Raw genomic sequence first — 26,376 nt, 5'->3', positions numbered from 1 at the left:
ATATATAATTCATTCTAGGACAATGGATCTATAATAATTTTCTTGGCAGTTGTCATCAATAATTTAGTTGTCATCACTGATTTTTCATGGTGGTTGATTGATCATTTAAACATCACAATATGGTTAGCTTTATAAAAACAAAGCAGTTAGATATACAAAAGGGAAAACTATTACACAATGAGCCAAGTAAAAGCATACGGATGATCAATGAACTAAATGTGATCGAAATTCGCTAGCATGGTGTTCGTGTGGAAATTAAATGGAGAATTCAGTATATATATGTATCACTGTCATGAATGCCTTTCTTTACATTGGCAATATATACAACAAATCATATTGGATTCTTACTATGAAATAATATTTGAGGCTTCTCCCTGCTGCTCTTTATAATTATACCTTTGTGACTTTGTCACACATAAAATGAGTTTTGTTTTTGCTAGCTTTTTAAAAGAAGATGCATATTTTTAAATTGTTTTATAAACACAAACATTCTCCTCATGAAAGAAGAAAAAAATGGAGAAGGCGAGAAACATTACAAAGAGAAAAAGTCAGTATAGGTTAATAATCGCCAAATAGAAAGTAAGCAGACTTCATAAGAGATCACAAGGAAGCAGTGGTGCTGTAAGTATGATGATAGAAATTGAGAGAAATGCCATAAATAATCTTTATCTATTATTGAGTATATATGTTTGGTGTGGTGTAGAAATCGAATGTTATCCATACGTGCCGTACATTTGAGCATTAGGAGCCTAGCTAGGTGGATGACTATTGTTGGTCGACATAGTGGAAAGCGAGAACAACAAACCAAGATATTGAAAATGGTCTTGCCATTACCCTTCTTCCTAGGGCCAAAGGGGTCATTCTACAATGGACCAAACAAAGTGTCATCAGACAAAAACAAGGTTCTATAACCCCCTGTGATAAGAACAAATGGATTTACACAAATTTGCCTACCATCCCTTGTGTTTCAACAATGGCAACCTAATGAGCTCCAAAACGCTCCATAGGATTGCAAAGATGACAAGCATGATCCTAATGACCCAAAAAGAATTGAAGCCCTAACCTGGGTGCATAATAAATAGGGACATCCAAAGTGGGGTTTGTGATTTGGGCTTGTTCCAACTCAAAATAAACCCTAAAAATGAAGCATACAAACATACAAACGAGAGAAATAAACCCTAAAAATGAAGCATACAAATAAACAGTTTACTTTGAATAGTCCATAACTGCAAAGGTGAGAATGAGCAAAGGCCAAGACGAGCAAGGCGGGAACAAGCAAGGCGAGAACCAATAGAGAAGAGATGTTCAGAGGCAGCAATGATAAAAAATCTCGTGTTGTAAAATGAGCACCAAAACATACTTATTAAGTTGATCGAGCAGACGTGACAAAACAATGTTTTTACAATAATTTGTAATGCTCGATTTTGGAAAAATGGAATTAAAATGAGAATTTGGACAATTCCACCTATTTTGGTGGAAGATCGAATCTTTGTTTTGGGGGACAAATAAGGATACCAGATTCCACTTTTTTCTAATTCCCATTCCCATTCAGCGGACCCAAACAGTGGATATGAGAATGTTGAGAATTCTGTATTCTAATTCCAGCTCTAAAAACTAAAAATATCCAATAGAGATCTCTAAGGGTCCGTTTGGTGAGTGGAATAGGAATACGTATTCTGGAATAGAACGTATTCCTATTCTCCATTTGGTTCAGCCAATATTTAATGGGAATTCGCGGATCCAAAAATTTATGTTTTCTAAAATAAAAAAAAGTGGAATAAGAATACGTATTCCAATAACACCTATTTTGGTGGAATTGCAAAACCCCATTTTTGGGCCAGAAATGAAATACGTATTCTATTTTTGCTTCGTATTCCAATCCCGTTTCGGTGCATCCAAACAAGGAATTCAAATTTTTTGGAATACTATTCCTATTCCGCTCACCAAACTAGCCCTAAAAGTACATCTCTTAGTTTGTGTATATAAATAGACGCGTATGTATGTATGTATAATTTATGTTTAAATTAAACAATTCCTTCATTCTATAACCATATGTGCAGTCTGTAAAATTCATCAGGAGCAAATCTAGTCGAGTTGTGGAGCAGAACATTTAGTGGATTGAATGGCAAAGGACTTGTTGTATGTTTTCATTGTATTTTGCATCATATCGAATGTGAGATCCGAGCATCTGAGTGCTCAAACATGCGAAGATCTTGGCTTCACAGGCCTGGCGCTCTGCTCAGACTGTCAGGCAATGGCCGAATATATCAAGGACGAAGGCAAGTATTCCATCGTCACCCTTCTAATCTCTCTTGTTTATATTCATGTATTAAGTCCGGCTGAAAATCTAACCTGGGGCTGTATTGCTAAAATTTGTCTTCGGCAGTATGTTTTTTCAATGAAGCCCTAATTTTTAAAATTTTATCATCTAAACGATTAACCACATAAGTACGGCGCCAAATCTCCATTCTAAGTCTGTTACACAATTTTGTCATGAATTTCGAAGCTTGAAATTTCAAGTGGTTATTTTTGTCTCTTTAGAGCAGTGATCCAGTTGATTGGGCAGTCAACCTTCGCTAGTAGGAAAATTGAGTTATGGTTGTTCTACAGGATTATCCCCTGTGATACGAATAGATGCACGACCTCCAATATATTAATAGAGAACGGGAGGAACTCATCTTCTATTTTATTTATTTATTTTATGTGTTTTAGGCAGAGTACCCATACAGTTGTAAGAGTTTTATATTTAAAATTGAAAACAATACAGGAGCCTTTCATGTGTTATCTGTCACGGACGTTATAAAGACAAGCAATGTGGCATATAAATTCAAGAAGAAGTTACTGGAGAGGAGGAGGATGCAAACATATCAAGTCAGGAATACTAAATAGCTTAATACCATTAGTGGTGAAAAAAATTGAATTTAATCTGGAGTAGGTAAGAATGACAGATTTTGTCATTTTGAGCACATTAAAGGTACAAAAATACAAATCATAGCCTAACTGAAAAATTGCAGCTAAGGATTAGGTTTAAGCTATTTTAACATCAGTTTTTTCTTTTGGTAAGTGCTTTTGATTGTAACTATGAACTGCCTCTATGGATTGGTGAGGCAACACAGGATCTCATCTTCAACATCTACATTCAGAAATAACACCCCAGTTGAAATTCTAACCTCAGTGGCAAGAATCATTACACCACAATGTAATCATCATATTATGCTGTTATCAACTTTTTTAACATTAGTTTTAAATAAAATACTTCGAATAGATTCATTTTATAAGTCAAGTAAGGGCTTCATAAACTTATATTCGAAGAAACATTTACCTGAAAACACAGCCTGTCCCTCTCATAGTAGCCTGTGATCCATTGTGGCACAGCCTACTATTTTGTCGTAGCCGTTTTTTACATAGCCTCTTTTAGTTAAAAGCAAAATCAGTTTTTGATTCGATATATGCCTTTATTTTCCTGCGTATTGGCATGTTTAGATGTATAGTGCTTATTATTATCTATAGAGTTATTTATGTCATGAATTAAATAAATCAGTTTCTTCTTTAATTTTACAAAGTACGTTTGATATTAGTTTTTCTACTTTTTCTATGGAATGCACATGAAATGCTACGATGTTAAGTTGTACAGGCAGTTAAATACTCCACAGAAGAAGCTATCTAAATATTTGTAATCATTTTTTGGAATGAAACTTGTAAATGGAACAATTACAATTTGTACTTTGAGTTTAGTGGAGGGGAAAGTTGCCCTTAGTTCTCTGGATATGTTGTGAATTCTGCCTCCATGTGCCTTGTTTGTTAAAATAAATGTTCTATTATGATGCTTAATATGGGGAAAACTTGAGAATTTTTGAACCTTGCAAGTTTTTCATAACCAATCATATTTTGCAAACTATGCAACTTTTCTCAACCGATCTTATTTTATGAACCTTCAAACTTTTCATGACTGGTTTTATCCATTCAATTAAAGATCTGTCAAAACATGGTATTTTTGATAGTATTGTTAGTTTACAATTCACTCCCATTACATATTTTTGTCATAATAACTAAGTCTATTAATTTTTTTCACCTATACAATGTAATTTGGGAATAGTTATCCAATGCAGTGGATTGGATGTGTTGATAGGTTGAAAAAGGCTTCATGATATGATTGCCTTTTTCAATCATGAGAATAACATCTTAAAAGATGATCTGAGCACATGGGACCAAATGCCAAAAGCTGATTTGGATGTTTAAATCACATACAACATTGTTCCATATATGGACATGTTCTATGAGTATCAGGGACTCATGGGTCACAAAGGGCAAGTAATGGAAAAGCTTTTGACAAAGACATAAGAAGCCCTCAAAAACTGCCAAGCTTTGGAAATGGAGATGATGAGTGATCTAAGGCTCATGGGATGCAAGGTGCTTACGAAGGATGACAACTTGTTCACCAAAGAAGACACGACTTCAGAATTCACTGACAGAGCTAACCTTGAATTCGATTAAGAGGATTTTGTAGTAGATACAATGAACAAGTTCGCGACATATAAATTTGTAGCAAAACACCTGTCGGATTCTGTTGCGGAGAATTACCAGGTCGGAAAAACATGACATGCTAATGTAAGCAAGGTGGATGCTATTTCATAAAAGATGAAGATTTGAGAGCTTCCAATGCTTCATGATTGTATTGCAAAATATAAGGCTTTTGTTGACAAACTTTGAGATTGATTCAACTGTTGTTGACAATCTTCGAGATTGATTCAACTTTCTCCATCTTTTTCTTTTAGTTTTTTAGCGTTTTCAGCTTTGTAGTTGCAGAAGATAGATTACATGTAATCCGATTACACGAACCTTCAATCATGTAATCCAATAAATCTTCTTTCCTCATTTGACCAAGTTGAGGTGGTTGAGTTTCTCCCACCCTTTTTCTCCTTTTTCGCTCCTTTTCATATATAAGGAGTGTCCCCCCTCATTGTAAAAATCATCTTCTATTACATGCAAGAGAGCTCTGCCAAACTTGTACAAGCATAACTTTGATTGTGTAGTGCAAACTTGAAAGAAATGTGAATAGAAATAAGTAGTTGGATTCAAAGCAATAGAACAAATTGGAAGCTTTGACTATGATTTGTTTCTATTATCTTTCATTCATATTATTATTGTATGTTTACTAGAGCATAGTGAGTACAAGAAGCAATTGGAGCCAAAGATTTGATTGGGAGCAATTCTGGTAATATATAGACTAACAACGTTAATTGTAGCCTATATTACATTCTCATACCTAGGCAAGTAGCTAAAATTAAAATATAGCTTAGAAATTCTCTACTTCTAGAAGTCTGTGTGCCCCAATCATAGAATTTTTTTTAATAAAATAGATAAAACTAGACATAGATCTAAGCTGTAACACTCTCAATCAGTCTTTGAGTTGGTGTTTGGTATTAGTATCTCTATTTCCAACTTTTACATAGAAGTGTAGTGCAAGAGATCCAAGTTACCCATTACCTGTTTCGCGAGTAAGTGGATTCTTTCCTAAAAAAGAGGAAAGAATATTAGTAACACCCTATGACACATCTCTTAACTTCTTGGTTACTTTGAATTGATCCAAGGAACAGTGAGAAAGGGGAACCTTCCCTTTAAGGTAGGAAAGACTCAGTCTCACACGCTGTGGCTGGTCAACCTATTTTGCGTCTGGATTTGCATAAACTGTCAATTGCAAAATATACACCCAACATGAGTTAAGATTTCATTATTTATAGCATTGGGTTGCCATTTAAGGGCCCTAAAAACACTATTTCATATATTCTAAAACCATTTCTTAGTTATTGTTTCTTACATAATAAACAATCCTTCATGTATAAATCTGCAAAAAGAGATTTGCTCTAGTTCATTTTGCCATACATTTCTAAACCAATTATCAAGAAATTTTATGTTGGTACCGTATTCATACTAGAGGGTGAGGAAAATAGCAATGCCTTTTAACCTTTTTCATATTCAAAAGTTTTTCATTTGGAGTAATGGAGAGTGTACACAGAGAAGGGGAGGTCGCTTGCCATCTCTTCCTCCATTATCGCAATCACATGTAGAATCCTTAGAGACAAAGCATGTGGTGGGAGGGCAACTTACACAATGTTGTTAATAGCTTCCTTGAAGCTTTTGGGTTTAGCAGGACATGTGGTTGGATTGGTGTTGGAATGGCCCAAGAAATCCTCACCTATAGCCGTTGTATCAATCTCCATCCCCTCGGCAAGGACAAAAGTACAATGATGTGAAATGTAATGGGCACCTTCATAGTCAAGGTAATCAGATGACATAAGAACAAAAGAAAGCACATGACACACAATAGAAAGTGAAAAGGAAATTCAGGAAACATGAAAATAGACCAAGGGAGAATTACCACTTACGAAGACTATACCTTTTGAGTTGAAACACTTCCCTCCTTGCCTTTATGTGATACCTTCGCTGCCAGAGTGAACTAGTGTGCAATCACCTAGGGTTTTGGAGCCCTAGTTACAGGGCCTGGGACGACATAAGTATGAAATGAAGTGAAATGATCTATTCAAAGTTGGGTCAACAATGTTTGGTAGAAAGGTGTTTTGTTGAAATACTCTTTTTTATTAAAACCCTAGTTTCAATGGGGCATCTTAATTTTGATGGACGTCGAGATGCATTAAAATGGTGACACTTCTTATGATCAAAATATAATTTGGAAATTATATTTTTTAGTACTCATAATGGGTTAAGCTAATTTAGTACTCATGAAAGATTAAGCTAAGTAATTATATTTGTCATTGCGTAGCGACATTTCTTCTTTTCTTGAACTAAAATAAGCTTTCTTAGATAGATAGGGACAAAAAGAAATAATAGAAGGAGAAGAAGAGAAGATGAAAGATAAATTCCACACACTTTAGCTCCAAGGAAGGAAGATTAAATCCTTCAATTTCATGGATGTATTGAAAAAAATGGTAATTGGCTCTATAAATCCTAGCACCATGTATAATTCATTAGCACAGAATGAGCCAAGCAACTATAAGTATTAGCAAAGAAAATTAAGGACTTTCAAATATAGGATAAGGATATTCACAATTTTCAAGATTTGAAGTGCTTTATAAATAATGTTTTTCATTCAAATTTTTATGCTTTGGATATGGATAGGTCATTTATTGTTTGTGAATATCCTCGGTTAGAATCTTTGGGGACAACAAATACTAATGTGCAAAACAAGTCCATGAAGCTTTGGTACAAACAAAAGTCACCTTGTAAGAATCACAGATGATGTTGACCAAAGGAAGTCACGGTAGAGAGAATTTAGGAATCTACTCAAGGATGCATCATAGAACTAGAGGACAAACAAAACGAGAAAGATGTAAGAAATAAAGAGGAAAGTACCATTTCCTTTCATGAACAAACAAATAGAGTGGCAATAAATGGTGAAGAGACAAAGAAAGTTCCAATGCTAAAAAATGGTGCAATATATAAACATCCACATCATTGTGAGAGGCAAGAATTATGGAGGCAAGCATTACGGAGGCATGATACTAATGGGATGAGAAGCCAAATATTATAGTTTAACATGAAACCAATTGAGCAACTACAAAAGTCAATGGCAACACTTAAGTAATAAGATTAGGGTAATATTTGAGGACTTACTATGGTGAAGGATAGAGTTGGATTGTTATATAAAAATGTGGATCAATGATGGGATCTATATACCATCAACCTAGAATCTCTTATGGATAGTTGGATTATAGGGCATTATATCTTGTTCTAATGGCTTGGAACTATCTTACCATATTTCTGCTTCACATGTTTTATGGTTGAAACATGCCAGGGAGGAATGACATGCTATGTACTTAGGGATACGATATTATAATGTATTAAGGTTGATGGAGATGCCAACATTTGACACACATTTGTAATATGTTGTGGACAATTTATCAATTATATTAGGTCATAAGTAGGCTTACATTGGGTTTAGTGGATTATCTCTTCATTATCTTATTATTAGGCTGATATGAAGAAGGTTAATATCATTGTTGCAAGAATGTGTAAAGAGTATGTCATGTATTTGCATATCTTGAATGAATAGTACAAAGATCTTTCTTCCATAAGGAGTATTGTATGGTACTTCTTTGCCTTGAGGGTTTATTCTCATTATGCATATATTGGATATTTGGGCATCTTGGCCCACAAACAACTCCTGTGTTGTGTGTGATCTATCTTCTACATTGCTTCATTGCTGTTTTTTTAACCATTAAATTGTGACCTCTTGTATTGGCTTCATAAAACATGTACATATAAAGAGAGTTCATCATAAAAAAATTCTATCACTTGACAGAACCAACTCTCAACTAAGGAACTCATACCTATATGCACATATAGAGAGAGTTCATCATAAACAAATTCTATCACTTGAGCAAAAGCAACTCCCAACTAAGGAACTCATACCTATCCACCTATATGAGTAGTAAAAACTATATGTGATCTGAAGTGCTTATACTTCCATAAGCAACCATATACGTACCGAAATTGGGGCATTCCTCAAGATAGTAAACAACCAAATTATATCTAACATGCAATAAAATAGCTAACATATTATATCTAAGTGCAATGCTGGGAATGCTTTCCCTCTGAAATTGAGTCGCCAACGGACAATTAGGGCCACATACACATATCCCATCGGAGACTGGAGCATCAAACTCCATTGCCACAACCCTAGGAGTAGGCAACACCTCCTCCCAAACTTCCTTTGCTTCATCCTTATTTCCAAGCAAACCTTCTTATGTAAGGAAACTCTGTAACCACCTTGGACCACCATAATTAGACAAATTTGCCAACTTCTTTAGGAAAAAGGCAATCCTTCTGATAATCATACATCTTTGGGCAACCCTTGTGCTATTCCTATGCTCAACTACATGGAATTTTGGTACCTCCTTACCCCTCCAACACATAACAAAGTACTCTTAAGGGAGAGGGATTCTTCCCCAATCATCCATATTATCCAAAACATCTTCTAGCTTCCCAAGAACCGCTTCCTCACTATTTGGGTACAAAGAGCTGCCATGACCTTCTCCTTGCATCCTACAAGCAATCCACAAACATAGTAAAATATTGGAATTTATGTTTAGAGGTTAGGAATTCTCCACCTAGCACACTTTCAATTGTGTGCAGGACCCAACCACAGTCTACAAAACCACCTTTTTGAGCATTTTTTAAGTAACCTCGCCCAAGAAGGACATGGTCTCTTCAGACACCTTAGTCTCATAGGAGTGTCCATAGTTGAGACACAACATAGCTGGAAAAACCAAATACCCAAATGAGAAAGGCATCACGAAATTGTAATATAGTCTAACATCCCACCACCTGTAGTCAGTCAAGTTTCATCGTTGCAGTACTGTCAAGGCTCAAGCATTCTTTATGAAATCTAAGAGCCATGTACAATCACACAAGCTAAGCATATAAAAGGTACCGTCTACCTAGTAAGCAGCCTAATTGCTTGCCACCTCTATTAGTTTGTGTCGATTAAATATCGATTATATTAATTGTAGTTAGTGGAAGTGTTGATGTGTGTTTTATGACCACACCAACAATAGAATAAAATACCAAGGTATCTTATTTTCTCTTGAGCAAAATCATGTTTATGTTAAGATTGTGGAAGATCATACAAGCAACTCCAAGGTTCTTTTATGTCAAGTCTTGACTTGTGGATGAGCTCGATGGTTGATGTGATATGCTGGTATCACAAAGGGACTTACGTTTGTATTGTTCTTCACCATTGCTAGCTAGAACTCCTTCATCGGATATTGCAGTCTCATGATGCTTCTTTAAGCGACACAACTGATAAGTACTGAAATTAAAGGGGAAAGGGTTAAAAGGATATATATCTACTCCTAATAGCAGTGAGGCCAATGGATAGTGCTCCAGTGGACAAACTCCAAAAACCAAGCTACGCTTCGTCAAAATCAACTACAACTCCGCAAGGATTGGTGCAATCTTCTAAGGGTTATGTAGAGAATTTTCATATTACAATGAACACAATCATAACAATAATGCACATTTAATGATGAAAGTTAAGCATCCCTAAAAGGGGGACTCAAGCTAACTTTACACAACAACTTACTATCAACAAACTATCAAAAGCACGAGCCAAGGAAATTCATCAAACACCATTACATTTCTTCATTGAAATCAAAGCACTTATATCAAACAAATCTACTCTAAGTGAGGGAACAATGAAACCATGCAATCACCAAAATACATCAAGTAATCACCATGAAACCAACAATGAAAACTTGATTATCTTGGTAGCTCTTAGCAACAATCTCAAAATTTGTTCCTTGTGAGGCTTTTATATAGGTCTCATCTTACAATGAGTGGCCTAGATTGAAACAAAATTGATGGCCCATATTTCCTACCTCAACCTTGATTAGGGCTAGGGCAAGAAGAGAGATACTACAATGAATAAGAGAGTCGCACAGACCAATCAAAGGAAAGTCACTCTCTTAGTGGGGGTAATAATGCCCATTCAATAGGAGGGGTGAAATAAATGTCCACAATCCATGAAATACTTTGTCTTCCTTGAATAGATTATTCTTAATTCCCATCCTTACATTCAGTGAATGTTGATTGGGAGACCTTTGATTAATTGGTGGACATGACTGGACACCACATTTGCATGAAGGGTAACATTCAGGCTCAAGTCTTTTCTAAAAACGTCATTTTGCAACCCAAATCCAACTTTGATAATTTCTTTTAAAATTTTCTCCTTTGACCATTTCCTTTCTTCTATGTACCTGCTTGGGAATTCATCTTCTTGAGATAGATTGGACCTTTTGACTTTTGATCTTTGGTATCCATAGGAAAGTCAAGATGTACTTAAGTTTGATCTTTGAAGTCTTGAACCTTGAATGCCTTGAACTATATCACTTGAAAATTGGAAATGGAATTCTAGTACTTAAATGTCTTCCTTGAACATTCACAATGAGAATTCTTCCTCCTCACTCCCTCCCTCCCTCTCTCCCTCTAGAAACTCCTTTTGTCTCTTCAAATTTCACACCTTCCTCTTCTCATGTGTTATATTCACTTTGTCACACTTTGCTATTGTTTTCCAAGAATTCCCTTTTTGGTATTTATCTTCATCATTTTTCAACCCATGGGTGCACACTTGAAGAGGGTGAAATTCAAGATTTGAAGAGGAAATTTCCATACTTAGCAATTTTCATGTATTCCTTCCAGTTTCGTCCTTGAGCATACATGAGGTAAGAGGTGAAATTTTCCAGCACAAGCATTTTTTTAAATTCCCTTGTTCTCTTCAACTTGGGCGCATATTAGACATGCAGGAGAAATTTCAACACTTTTTTTCAACTTTTTTTACACTCTTGAGCATATTTTGACACTTGTGGAGGATTTCTTCAACTCAAGGAAATTCCTTATGTAATGGAATTTGCCCTCTTGGATGTGTTTGGAGCCTAGTGGAGGAAATTCTTCAACTCAAGGAAATTCTTTGATTTAAGTAGAATTTCATCTCTTGTCCTTTTCAAGATGTTTTTCATAGAGGTTTTTCAAACTTTTCATGCCTTTCCAATTTTGTATATGTCAAAGATGGTTCCAGAGTTAACTATTTTTTATTGTCTGTCTTTCTTTCTCATTCTTCTGAATATAGAACTGGATACCCTTTTGACTTGTCGTCAGTTGGAGCTCACTGTGTTGCCAAGAAAGACTTGCCAAAGTAGATTTCTAAAAATAGTAAGTTGTTCCAAAATCAAAATAAGGCCAATCCGCAAGATCGTGAAATTTACTAAAACTAGACTTAATGAAAATCAGTGAAACACGGGGACTCACACCCCCTCCCAAACCTCAAAATACCTATCTCCAAGACATCATTGTACCAAGTACTTGGAGTATCCAAGTATCCCCACCTTTGGCAAACCACAACCACACCACCACTGGGATGGGTACTTGAATCTCTATTTGAATTTTGATTTTTGAATATTACTATTGGGTATGTACTCTGTTACTATGATGAATGTTCAACGGTTCTAGTTTGTGTTGCAATTTTTCTATGTTCAGTTACTTTAATTTGGTATATTATACTTAAACATCATTTCATAACTAGCATTTCAAGTTCTATATGTATAGTTTACAACATCCCTCCCTATCATGTCCTCCCATTGTTGTCATCCGCTGGCTGTCCCCCCGCTGTCCCAAAATTGAGGCCCATTGTCCCCCCTCCCAAAAACTCGTCTCAACATCTCGACATACCCCAATAGTGGTGGTACACTTATAAAAATAGACATTGCTAAAAATAGTAAGTTGTTCCTAAGTCAAAATAAGGCCAATTTGGGATGTTGTGAAATTTACTAAAATAGACTTACTAAAAATAGACACTGCTAAAAATGATAAGTTGTTCTAAGGTCAAAATAAGGCCATTCTGGGATGTAGTGAAATTTACTACAAATAGACTTACTGAACATAGGAACTTCCAAAAGTATCAAGTTCATTAAAACACTCAAATTTTCATTGGCAGTGCCCTTTTAAAACATTTTTCCTTTCCATACTTTGCCAATTTCTAAATTTTCACGCTATTTGAATGTTTGGGCACAATATTGGGGTGACGGATTTTTCCTTTGAAGAAGAGTTCCTTGTGCATGGAGAATTTTGTCACTTGGGCACAATTCCTTTGCAGTGGAGGATCTTGTCACTCGGGCACGAGTCTTGGAATTTTCCATAACCATTTTTGTCATCTTTATACCTATTTTGATCCATACTTGACCATTTCCCTTACACTTTCAAGTTCCGGTGTTATCAAGGATTTCATGGAATTTTTTTAACTTAGTCAGTTTCACCAACTCGATGTTCCTTAGATCCACACTTAACCAACACCTAGTCATTTTCTTCCTTACCTTCTCCCTTTGGTCCAAACATAGCCACTTTTCACTTTACTTTCATTAACTTAGCCATTTTCTTTGGCCTCATGGAATTTATGCCTGCGGTGCATATGGGACCTGATGCAAGATTTTGTTCTTTGAGCACAATTCCATGCCGCCCTTGGATTGACACTCATGGGTGCATGAGGTTGAGTAGTGGATTTGTTTCCTTTGGGCAAAATTACTTGGCTCTAGTGGTTTGTGCTCTTGGTCTCATTTTAGCCCAAGTAAAGGATTTCATGTATTGGGTCGATTCCTAAGTGTGGAGAATTTCTTCTTTTGGGCGCAAATCCATGCCTGTGGTGGATTTTGTTCATGACTGTAATTTTCACTAATTCTTCTGGAGATGGATGCTTTTTTGATTGTCATGTTGGATCTGGAACTCGATGCCTTTTTTTGATTTTTTCTCTTTTAGGTGTTTTTCAGTGCCTTTACACTTTTCCTCAAGAGTTACCTTTTTAGACTTCGTAATTTTTCAACAAGCTATTAGACCTGTTCAACTTTTCGAATATAAAACTGGATACCTTATTTCCTCTTCCTCAGTTAGCACTCATCTGACTTGCAAAAAATAGACTTATCTTAAACAGTCGGTTTGTTTAAATACAAAATTTAAGAAAACTGGGACACAATGAATCTTACTAAAAATAGATAATGCTAAAAATAGTAAATTCTTCCAAACTCAAAATAATATGAAGTGGGAGATACCGGAAATTGGGAGGATCAAAGTGAATTTTGATGAGGCCTCAAGGCACAATCCAGGCCCTGGTGGATCTGTATGAGTTACTGTTGTCACGAAAGCTTTCACCCTTGTCCAAAATCTTACCTAAGGACAACCTCGCGAAACATGGAAACAACCTCCAAGCTGTGGGACTTGAACTATGAGGTTGAGTCTCTAGAGAAGGTCGATTTACTCTACTATTAGGATGCACTTAAACTATTCTTGAAGAGAAAAGGGAGAAGGAATACATGAAAGTAACTACCTAATCTATTCTAAAAAGGTGATGCACCAAAATAGGGTGTTCAAACCAGTCTCTGCCCATACATGCACAGTACTATTATTATGACAATCCAAAAATATACAGATTCAAACTTGCTTTAATCTGTAAACTACATAAAGATTAGACAACCACATGAATAACATGAGGAAAATGCTTCACTTCTTATCATTCACGGGCCAAAGAGATACAAAGAATGCAGATTACAGATATTCACAGATATGTCGAAGAGAGATAGACAAGCTTGCACAGTACGATGATAGTTGAAAGAGATAAGGCAAAAAATCATATAATTTAAAGGCAAAGAGGGAATTTTTAGTAGCATGCCAATGCAATACTAGGGAAAAAATAGAGAAGATCCGATCCTAAGAAAGAGCACAATATTTGCCTTTATAGTGCCAGCATAACTTGGATAAAAATCAACCACGACAATCAAATCTTTAGAGAATAATTACTGCAAAACTGAAAAGATCTGATCACAGCATGAATCCATACACGAGAAGATCACTTCTTCACCAAACAAATCTCTAAGAGGTTAGGAGCGATGGTCATTTAATCTTTGACTGAATGAATGGATCAACCGACGGCAGTGGAGTATCTCTTTGCATTTATCAGGCCTAGGGATCAATGAAAGTGGTTATAGGAGATCGGAAAGATCGGATTCATCATTCAAGGAACTGCTTCCGTTGCCACCAGCTTCCAAATTGATCGTGACTCTTGGTTAACTGAGGTTTAACCATCAAGTCTTGCTACGTGGACCAAACATTTCTCGTCATCATGCCACTCTGTCAGCGGTTCAATCTTTATGCCTTGCGTTTGACAATTTGTGATCGTAACCTCGCCACCATCTTTCCTTAATAATCGTTACTACTTGCAAATCTGCGACCATTAGTTCATTGCTGCTCACAACCTGCTCTTAGCATCTTTACTAACTGCCACGATCTTGCGAAGGTTGAGGTTGGACCATATCGGCACCGTCGCGACTTTTACCCAAGGTTCCTAGCTGACCCTTGCAACCAAGCTAAGCAAGGGGAACCGCTTGATCGCAACTCAAAACTTAGCCAATTCTTGACTTGCGGCGATTATGTGCTGGCCATAGATCTGAATGATGTAACAGTGCAAGATATGTCTTTGAAGCACTAAAGATCTGCCTTTTCCGCACTGTCGCAGCTTAAACCATAGCATGTCAATGTAACCATGTGATCAGGTGAAAAACAAAGCAAAATGCACCTTCGCCACCTTGACCTTAGTCAGCACTTAACCAACTGCAACTATGCGAATCGCATAATCGTGACTCAAAAATATCCTAAGGCGTAATATGAAATAAGGAATATGGCCAATGCTAAATCATTTCATAAGAAAAACTAGGTGACCGTCAAAACAGATTATCATTTAAATTTGATTCTTTGGCAGGAGTGCTTTTTGGCTAACAGTTACCTTTTTAGACTTTGTAAATTTTCAACAAGCTGTTAGACTTGTTCAACTTTTCGAATATAAAACTGGATACCCTGTTTCCTCTTCCTTAGCTAGCACTCGTCTGACTTGCAAAAAATAGACTTATCATAAACAGTAAGTTTGTTTAAATACAAAATTACAGAAAACTGGGACAGTGAAAACTGTTTAAATATGTTTAATATGATTGATTGCCTATAATTTTAGAAGGTTCTGGATAAAATATATGTTTTCTTAAGGAATCAAAGTATTTTCTAAGTTGCTGAGTTGCCAAGCCTGAGTGAAATTTCGGTCAATATGAGTTTTCCAATTTTGATATTAATCAATATTTAAGACTTAAAATATCAAACTTTGTTTTATAAATTTTTTGTCAGACAACCATGTTTGATAGTTTTACCATTTCTATTTGGTGCTGAAAAATCTATTTCACAGAACTTATATCACTGATTGCTTCTTTTTTTGTTTCCCTTTGCAGAGTTGGTATCAGACTGCAAAAAATGTTGTGTGCAAGAGTCAGAAGACTCAATCAACAAGGTATTGGCTGGGAATTTACTCTTGCTATGTAAATTCATATGTTGGTATTATAAATGCATTCCTCGTGCTGTATCTCAGTTAAACTGTTGGTTGCTCAATAAAATATTCTTATAATAAATTGGATTTTCATTGTACACTCCTTAGAACTGAGCTTGTATTCTAAGTGGTATTAACAGAGTTTTCTGATTTTGTTGAATTTGACTCTGATACAATGTACATATTTAGACATAGGCATGCAGCAATTTGAAATCAATTACTTACATTAAATTATAAAGACATAATATCTGGGTTTTGTTGCATAATCATGGGCCAATTCAGTGAATTCTGTAGAAACAACTATGCCTCTTAAAACCTAGCAATAAAGTTAAGCTAGCAATTCCAATGTTGGTTCCAACAGACAATCAAGGAATTCTAGGGCTGACATCTCCAGGTTTTCCCAGGGAGTCAAAATAGTTTTTGTGAAGGGCTTCAATCTTCCTTGAACATGGCTCATGCTCTTGCAAGTTTGACTAACTTAACATTGTAACCTGCGCATAAGTAGATCTTACCTTGATCATATATGTCTGATCGTCTCCCAATACTTACTGGAAATACTTGCTCATAACTATACATTTATTGTAATCAAGAGGTATGTCATATAAAATCAGTAGTGAATGGATTGGGTTCAGACATTGACATGCTCAATTTAAAGTTCCATTTGATAGTAGAAGTATCCAGTATTAAGCTGGATAAATGAACTTGAGGTTAGACAGCTCACATCATTCAGCAACCTTGTATTTATATATCTTTACAATTTAATTTCTGACTTTTCCCATCCATCTCTTTTTAAGAGTTGAGGGGTGTGTTGATGTGTCAATCTGATTGTAATGGTAGAACCTACCTTTCTCCTTCTCTAGGCCCTATAAGGGACTGATGGAAATGTCAACTACCATTTGGGTTCCTGGGGAAAAAATGCACAAGAAACGAGCAAATATCTGATTTGCACAGTAATCCTTTGGAGGCATTTAGTTTGCTTGAATCAATTAGATAAATAAATTTTCACTTGTCTATGGATGTCCATTATCAAATACCTTTTTTGGAAAACCAAGATAGACAATTATTCTTTGTTGAACTTACATAATAGTCAATGTTACTGATACCAAAGGAATAGTGAGATAAAATCTTGTCTCATAAAAACTAAAAATTTAATGTGTTGATCAAGTTACCCTTTTTAGCCAAGATTGTTTAACATAAAGCACCAGCTACTCTAATCCATTAGAGAGAGAGAGAGAGGGAGGGTGGGGGAATGAAGGGCAAGAGGTAGGGAGGGCGATAAAAGTACAGTGTGTGTGTGCTAATAAATTATTCCTAGCCCCTATTAAGGTAGGACTTTGAGAGTACACATACACTCCAAGGGAAACATATGATGTATGTTAGGGACTTGTACTCTTCAAGCTATGATGTTCTTGTATACTCATGTTTTTCAAGTATCACTCCACAAGAAAGGAGCAATGGATTAAGGTGGAATCCCAAGAAGGTTGTAGTGACTCATAATTTGATCTGAAAAATACAGTGAAAAATGAACTTCTTCGGTTAGCAAAACCTATGGGATTTCCTTTTGTTGACCTTGTCCATGATGGCTGAGAGAGAGAAAGAGAGAGGACTAAAACAACAGAACTGATGAGATAACAGATCAACACATATGCACAAATAAAACTACACTCCTATTTATATGACTTCCATTAGAGTAGATGGAGGCAGTTGCAAGATAACAGTGCAGTGCTTATGTGCAAATAAACTACAACTCTGTTTCCCATTAGCATAACTTCCCAAGGGCAACTTGTGTTTCAGGTTAGGAACTTGCACTTTTTGAGCCTTGAATGCACACACATGTTTGAAGTGTTACCGCCAAAGAAAGGAGGCATAGATTAAGGTGGAATCCTGATAAGGTGGGAGACGCTGGTATTTTGATCTGAAAAACACACTGGAAAATGAATTTAGAACTGAATTTATTTCCCTTTTTGACCTTATCTCTTGTAGTCATTGTCAATACCTCCTGTATAAGTGGAGAGAAGATTATTAATTGTCTTCCTTTTCAAATAAAGTAAAAGTGTAGCATTGCCTGTTCATTGTCAAATTGCCAAATTAGAATTGGTATTGATACACATTGCTATGGTACACCAACATGGCAAATTGTTTTCTTGAGAAGGGTATCTTTTAGGTAGATGTATACAAAATACCAAAGTAGCCAGATACACCTATGCCCCTCTCCCGACGTGCACACTATTATGAAAAGTAATGACAGAATGATTATCGAGATATTTGATAAACACGGAGTGAAAGTCTCCTTACATAAGAGATTACAAAGATCTTTCATGACGGATAAGACGAACAACTCTGAAAAGCGAAAGATAAAATCTTAACTTAATGAATAAAAGAAAGTTACCAAAATACTATCCCAATATCCTAGTTGACCATTATAAACTGAATATGAAAATACTATTCTAATGCCCCGCCTTAATAGTCAATCTAATTATGACACCAAGTCTGTCTTGAAATTGTACAAATTTGTCTAGACTGAAGGACCTGGTTAGAATGTTTATTGTCTGATCCTCAATTGGAACATAGTGCAACATCACTAATCCTTCTTCTTCAGGTTGGTGAGTAAAATGACAATGAAGCTCAACAATTTTGTTCGCTTGTGGAAGATTAGAGTTTTAGCAAGCTTAAACACCCCTCATTTGTCACAAAGCAAGGGTGAAGGCCCTACTTGAGACATTTTCATGTCACAAAGCATCCTCCGAAGCCAGACTACCTCACTTGTTGCTTTGACAGTTACCCAATACTCTGCTTAAGATCTACTACCTATTGCTTTTTACTGGTTCATGTGATTGCACAGTTACCAAGACTGAAGACATACCTAGAAGTACACATCCTGTCATCAACAAACCTGCCCAAGTTGAATCTATGAACCCATGATGCAGTGCAAGGCCGGGTGTACATCCAATGGAGTTGACCAAGCCCCCAACAAATTACCACACATTGGAAAATGAAGAATAACACAGATTCAGATCTAATGCAACACTCTTTCATATATAAGAATCATAAGGTTTACATCCAACATGTCAGGTTGTAAGGCCTTCCCGGTTATGGCCATTACAAAGAAGAATACAACTGAATCCTCATATGCAAACTTTCACCTGCTAGCCATCATCCCTTGGGATGCTCCTAGCTATTTCATGCTTAACCACTGGCTCCTGTAGACATCACAAGACTCTATACTTGTACCAAATCAATCCACAAGTCGGCCTGACAGATTACATTAAATAAACACTTAGGACAGGCCCCGAGTTTACAATCATAATAAACTCATATGATAAAATAAAACCATGCGGCCTTAGACATAAGTCCACATGCCATCCCACGATCCAAATCCAAGACTGCATGAGCTAACTGCCAAATATCAAATCTTGCTGAAACAATCTCCATGGTCTGCCCAGGAAATGAAGAACATGTTAGCAGCAACCACCAAAAGAGCTGTAACTTGAACATGATCCATCCAAACGTTTTGTGAACATAGGAAAAGGTCCATTAAGAGGTCCCAAACATAACCCCAAGCTTGCAGATATAGGATCCACTCAAAGCCATGTTCCATGCTTTTGCATCAGACTCCCTAGGTAGAAAGAAAAGTGTGTCCCATACTTTGATGCCAACAAAAATATCTGCACTCAACTTCATCTTCACCAAAGGTTTCCAATTCATCAAAGACAAGAGAACACATCTGCAAAAATCAACCATATCCGCTTCATCCATTCAAACACCAAAATCGTATGAATCTGAGCAACCAAATCAACATGCCTACTCACAAACAAATTGAACATCATAAGGCTTCACAAACAATCTCTGCAATTGATCAGAACCACTAACATCCTCAAACATGAAATTCATGTCAGCAACATTATGAAAATCCAAAACCACCTCAGCAACAACATGCAAACCCAAATCCACAACAGTAGCAACATGTAAATCCTCAACCATATCAGCAACAAGTAAATCCATATCAGTAATATGTAAACCCAAATCCACAACAGTAGTAACATTCATATCAACATCAATGACAACATGTAAACTATCAACACAAATGAAACTCTCTACAATTTCATTGTCCATAATAAGATACTCTACAATTCCCATGTCAGATCCATCCATCTACTCATGGAAACCAAAAGATACCTCGTCATCTTCAACAGAGTCAGCCTTTGCTTCTTCCTCATCATCAAGGTGTCTTCTTTCCTAATCAATCCTTCTAACTATCCAGGTAAATCTCTTTCTGATCGGTAGATGCCAACTCAAACACGATTGTCTTATCTCTTCAATCCTCTTATAAATCTATCCAAAACTGATCCAACTTATCCATTAAGTTCCTTCCAAAGTGCAACTGTCTCACATTGGCGATTTGATTGCAAGATTCCAACTGCCTCGCACTTGGCAATCTACTGTCCATCTTCACAACCTGCCTCAATTTGGTGATCTGTTCACCCAAGGAAAACTTCATCTCTCACATCAAGGTTTCACAACCCAAAACGATCCACTCTGAGTCCTCTGCAATTGCAAGCCAGAGCCACAATCTATCACCTCACAATAAAGAGATCTAGGGCTCCATAGTCGAACAATCTACTACACAATCTTCACAAGATCGAAAATCTACTCTAATGCCACTTGATGCAGTGCAAGGCCGGGTGTACCCCCAGTGGAGGTGACTAAGCCCCCAACAAATAACCACACAGTGGAAAATGAAAAATAACATAGAGATTCAGATTGAATGAACATGTCGGGTTGTAGGCCTTTTTGGTTACAACCATTACAAAGAAGAATACAACTCAATCCTCATATGTGAACTTCCACCTCCTAGCCATCATCCCTCAAGATGCTCTTGGTTATTCCATGCTTAACCACTAACTCATTTAGACATCACAAGACTATACTTATACCAAATCAAGCCATAAGTCGGTTTGATAGATTACATTAAATAAAAACTTAGGACAGGCCCCAAGTTTACAATCATAACAAACTCATATGATAAAATAAAACCATGCGGCCTTAGACGTAGGTCCACACGCCATCCTGTGATTTAAATCCAAGTCTGCATAAGCTAACTCCCAAATATCGAATCTTGTCGAAACAATCTCCAAGGTCTACCAAGGAAATGAAGAACACATTACCAACAGCCACCAAAAGATCTCTAACTCGAACATGATCCATCCAAAACATTATGGGAACATAGGAGAAGGTCCATAAAGAGGCCCCAAACATAACCCCAAGCTCACGGGGTATAGGATCCACTAAAACCATGCTCGATGCTCCTGCATCAACCCGACCAACCTAGGATCTTTGCATCTGTTGTACATAATGCCAAAGTAAGGTGTCCCTTTTACATATTGTAATGCCTACTTCTATGCAATCCAATGTTCTACCTTTGGGGCTATCACGAAATGAGAAATGGAACTCGCATGATATCTCAAATCAGGTCTAGTGGATCTTCACAAGATCAAAAATCTACTTTGATGCCACTTGATGCAGTGCAAGGCTGGGTGTACCCCCAATGGAGGTCACTAAGCCCCCAACAAATAACCACACAATGGAAAATGAAGAATAACACAAAGATTCAGATTGAATCAATATGTCGGGTTGTAAACCTTCTCGGTTACAACCATTACAAAGAAGAATACAACTCAATCCTCATATGCGAACTTCCACCTCCTAGCCATCATCCCTCAAGATGCTCCTAGTTATTCCATGCTTAACCACTGACTCCTCTAGACATCACAAGACTTTATACTTCTATGCAATCCAATGTTCTACCTTCGGGGCTGTCATGAAATGAGAAATATAACTCCAAACATATCTCAAATCAGGTCTGGTGGCTGGAAGTAGGTAAAATTGCCCACTAGTTGCTTGAAAGCTGACTCATTGATCACCTTTCAGTCTGATTTGGCTGAAAGTTACAATCTGTTCTCCATAGGTGTAGATGAGATTTTACAATCTATTTTTATTAACTTGTGTTGTAAACTCATGACATTTTTAGATTGAGAAATAAAAACATCACCCTTTGTTTGCCAAACTTTTACACCTAGAAATATGTAGAAGGCTTAAACCTATCATATCAAAAGCATAACACAATTTGATTATATCAATCAAATGGGTCCCACTACTAATGATAATATCATCCACATGCATGAAAAGAAGAATGATGTCATTTCGTATGCATTTGAAAAATAAATTGGGATTTGAGTGACTTACTCTAATACTTGTCAATCTTTATGTACTATGCCTTGGGCACATGTTTTAGGCTATAAAAAGCTATCATCGTCTATGTATCTAATGCTATTTTCCTGCAACCTAAAAAATTTGAGGCTGGTTCATGTTTTAGGCTATAAACTCGTGACATTTTTAGATTGAGAAATAAAAACATCACCCTTTGTTTGCCAAACTTTTACACCTAGAAATATGTAGAAGGCTTAAACCTATCATATCAAAAGCATAACACAATTTGATTATATCAATCAAATGGTTCCCACTGCTAATGATAATATCATCCACATGCATGAAAAGAAGAATGATGTCATTTCTTATGCATTTGAAAAATAAATTGGGATTTGAGTGACTTACTCTAATACTTGTCAGTCTTTATGTACTATGCCTTGGGCACATGTTTTAGGCTATAAAAAGCTATCATTGTCTATGTCTCTAATGCTATTTTCCTGCAACCTAAAAAATTTGAGGCTGGTTCATGTATACCTCTTCCTCCAATTCACTGGGGAGGAAGGCACTCTTGATGTCCATTTGATTGAGTGTCCAACCAAACTGTGTTGTCATGGCCAAAACTAGACAAAATGTGCCCATCTTTGTTGTAGGAGTAGAGGTCTCTATAATGTTCCATTGATGACGAGTTCTAGACAATGAGACAATATACGTAAATATTGTGTATTTGTACTATGTTTGAACCATATGGTGTGATGTTCCTGATGGCCGTACGGTGTGGGGCACTCCCGTTGTATGCTATTCATACTTGGTTTTGTTGTATGATGTTTCTCAATCCATACGAACCAAACCTTAATACCGTCATGCTATGGATGCCACCAATTATTGTTTCCGTTTGATGATAGACTTCGTACAGTGAGAGTACTTAGATGTCGAACAATGAGAAGACTTAGATGCCGTATGGACTAAATAGGGATGGAGGGGAAACAATCTTGTCGTATGGTAAGATTTGATAGGAGATAGTATGCGTACTGAGGAGGAAGATAGGTGGTTGTACGAAGGTGGGGAATGGCTTACAAGTTGTACGACTAACAAGTCATGCGGTTGGGAAGATACATGTGCCAAGTGATTGGATAATGCAGTGTGCAAATTCAACTACGTCGAACCAAGTGCAAAATTGAGGTATTAGCAAGATGTCAGATATAAACAGGATGTTTGCAAAACACATAGACATATGCCAACACAGATATTTGAAATTTATCATGGAACAAAATTATATTTGCAAACAAAGATGATGCTCGAACTTGCTAGATCCAAGAAAAGTATTTCCAAGCAGAATAGGGGTACTTGGGTATCTCCAAGTACTTCATTCAAATGCCTGAAATGCTCTTCCCATGTTTTACTGTAAATAAGAATGTCATAAAAAATACTAGCAGGAACTTACACAATTGCTCGTTGAAGATGTGATTCATGCAGGACTAGAATGTAGTTGGCGTGTTTGTTAGCCCAAATGGCATGACCAAAATCTCGTAATGTCCGCAGTGACATTGGAAAGGCGGCTTTTCCACATCTTGTTCTTGCATGTGGATTTGATGATATCCCAAACGAAGATCTATTTTAGAAAAATAGACTGCACCATGCAACTCATCTAATAGTTCATCAATCTTGGGAATAGGGTATTTGTTCTTGATGGTCTTCTTGTTCAATGCATGGTAGTCCACATGGAATGTCCCATCCTTCTTTTGTACTAGTACCACTGACGACGCAAAGGAGCTAGAGATGGGTTGTATTCATCCCTTGTTGAGTAGTTCCTAAATTGTCTTTTCTATCTCATCTCTAAACTTTTTGGGGTGGCAATATAGTGTGGTGATGACCGGCTTGGCGCTAGCTTCCAATTCAATGATGTGCTCAAAACCTCGGTGGGGAGGTATTCTAGGTGGAATGTCTACAGAAGTCGTATCATGTTTATATCCAAAATGACTTGAAGCTCATCATCTTGGTCGTACGCATGTTACCCTTTTATAGGTTTTGTCAAGACGAAACAATTTGCTGCCTAGACAACATTCTCATGTTGAAAGATGGCCTCCATCCGTCGTGATGAAACCTCCTTCGGACCCTCATTTGCCATCTCTGTAAGGACAACCTTCTTCCCATCAACTACGAAGTAGTCCATCCGCTTGAAACTTTGTGTACTCGTCCAAAGTTTCCATCCATTGGATGCCCAAAATTACTTTTATGTTGTCCAAATCCACTATAAAGAAGTCCTTCGTAACTGTGTGGTTGCCCATGGTAATACTCAGTGGGGGAACTAGGTTTGTGCATGATAAGAGTGTTCCTTCGGCCACCTTAACTTGGAAACTAGGGTGTGCCTCTGTTGGTAAACCCCTTGGCTTTACAAGTGACGAGTTTATGAAATTAAGTGTGGCTCCATTGTTTAACATTACTATGACCCTCTGTCCTTGGAGGGTCCCCTGTACCTTAAAAACAGTGCACCTTGAGCAATCAGCAAGAGTAATGGTGCCTCCATGTTGTACTAGTGCAACGATCCTCTCTGTGCAGTTTAAGCTAACCTCCTTGGGAACCTCCTTGTGGTTATCTCCTTTTTTAGGTGTCGAATCCTCTTGTTCTTCCTCACTGTCTTACATGACCTTAATGTAGTGTATATATCCTTTCCCTAAGCATCTGTGCCTTGGTTCCTACAGCTCCTTGCAATTGAAACATAATTTTTTTCCTTTGGATTTCATGTCTAGTAGCTTCATCCAACTTAGGTTTCTTCAGCATGGGTTTGTTGTCTTTTTCCTTCAGAGCCAATGGTGATTTAGTGTGTGAGTAACTCTCAGAAGATGAGGCTGATGATGTCATACTTCAAGCCTTCTTGATAGCCTTTGAGAAGGTGACGAGATCAAAACCCTTTACCCATCCCTTTAGTAGTTCTTTTAGACCATTCATGAACAACACCATCCACGGTCTGAGATGTCTGTAACCAGCACAACGAGTCCCTGAAACTCAGTGATGTATTTGTCAATGGACTCGGTTTGCCTCAGTTGCGCCAATTCTTTAAAATTGAGTTTTGGGTCTTCACCATCAATCTAATCTATAAGCCTTTTTGTGAACTCAACATTCATTTGCCTCTCCTAGGTGGAGTGTGACGAATTTAATTGCGTCCTCTTCTGGCATTAGATTGAGCTGGAAGTATGTATTTGCTTTCATTACCCATGCTTGTGCAAAGATTGATCAAGATCCATCAAAAGTTGACAGTTTTACCTTGCTTAATTTCCTTTTGAGGTAATCATTGAAATAACCACGGTTACTACCACTTGAGTACCTCATTCTTAATTTAGCGTAATCTTTGTAAGGTATGTTGTCTTCCATATTAGCATTTCTCCAATCTTCTTGTAATTGTTCTTGCATTTTTTTAAAAGTTGGTTCCCGTCTTTTGTGGGTGCTTCTATTCGTGGAGGGAAGGTCGACATGGAGGGTCATGAGCATGTTGGATGAGGATTTTCCTTATTTCTAATTGAGTCGTCACCGTGTCCATTGTGTTCTTTGGATATTTTGCCTTTGGCCAACTTATGTAGCATTTCCTCCACGAACCGTTTAGTGTCATTGATTTGTGCTTGATTCATGGTGAGCTCTCTCAACAATAACATGACTTTGGCAATAGGATCTTGGAAGTCTCCCATTCTACTAATTGAATGGTACTGCCTTCAATTTTGGGTATTAACTTTCATTCACTGTCCATAGGCTGGCAGGATTACTAGGCTCTGATACCACTTTAATGTTCCTTTGATGGTGAGTCCTTGACAATGAGACTACGTACGGGATTACAATGTCTCTGTACTATGTTTGGACTGTATGATGTGATGTTCCTAATGGTCATACGGTGTGGGGTAGTCCTGTCGTACGCTATTCTTACTTGGATTTGTTGTACGATGTTTTCCAGTTAGTATGGATGAAACACTAATGTCGTACGCTATGGATGCGACCAAGTATTGTTTTTGTTTGATAATAGATTCCGTATGGTGAGATTACTTGGATGTCATATGAACCAGACAAGGATGGAGGGGAAACAATCTTGTTGTACTGTGAGATTTGATGGGAGGTAGTGTGCGTACAGAGGAGGAAGATAGGTGGTCATATGGAGGTGGGGGATGACTTCCAAGCCGTACGACTAGGAGGCCATGCGGTTGGAAGATGCCCATGCCAAGGGATTGGATAATGTAGTGTGCAACTTCAGTGACGTCACG

General features: G+C 37.1%; 1 protein-coding gene across 1 annotated transcript in view; it reads left to right on the top strand.

Moving 5' to 3' along the window:
* The first annotated feature begins 2,015 nt into the window (after positions 1–2,015).
* LOC149555876 (selenoprotein family protein) overlaps positions 2,016–26,376 on the top strand; it is a 45,047-nt gene continuing 20,686 nt past the window's right edge. Inside the window, exons 1-2 of the mRNA XM_089829981.1 lie at positions 2,016–2,279; positions 15,831–15,889. Coding sequence (XP_089686107.1) covers positions 2,123–2,279; positions 15,831–15,889 — 216 coding nt within the window. The 5' untranslated portion in view covers positions 2,016–2,122. The remainder of the gene's footprint in view (positions 2,280–15,830; positions 15,890–26,376) is intronic.

Source organism: Cupressus sempervirens, chromosome 5 (assembly GCF_028749045.1).
Source record: "Cupressus sempervirens isolate cs-2001-9-10 chromosome 5, ASM2874904v1, whole genome shotgun sequence".
NCBI lineage: Eukaryota > Viridiplantae > Streptophyta > Pinopsida > Cupressales > Cupressaceae > Cupressus > Cupressus sempervirens.
This window is presented reverse-complemented; position numbering and strand designations above follow the sequence as displayed.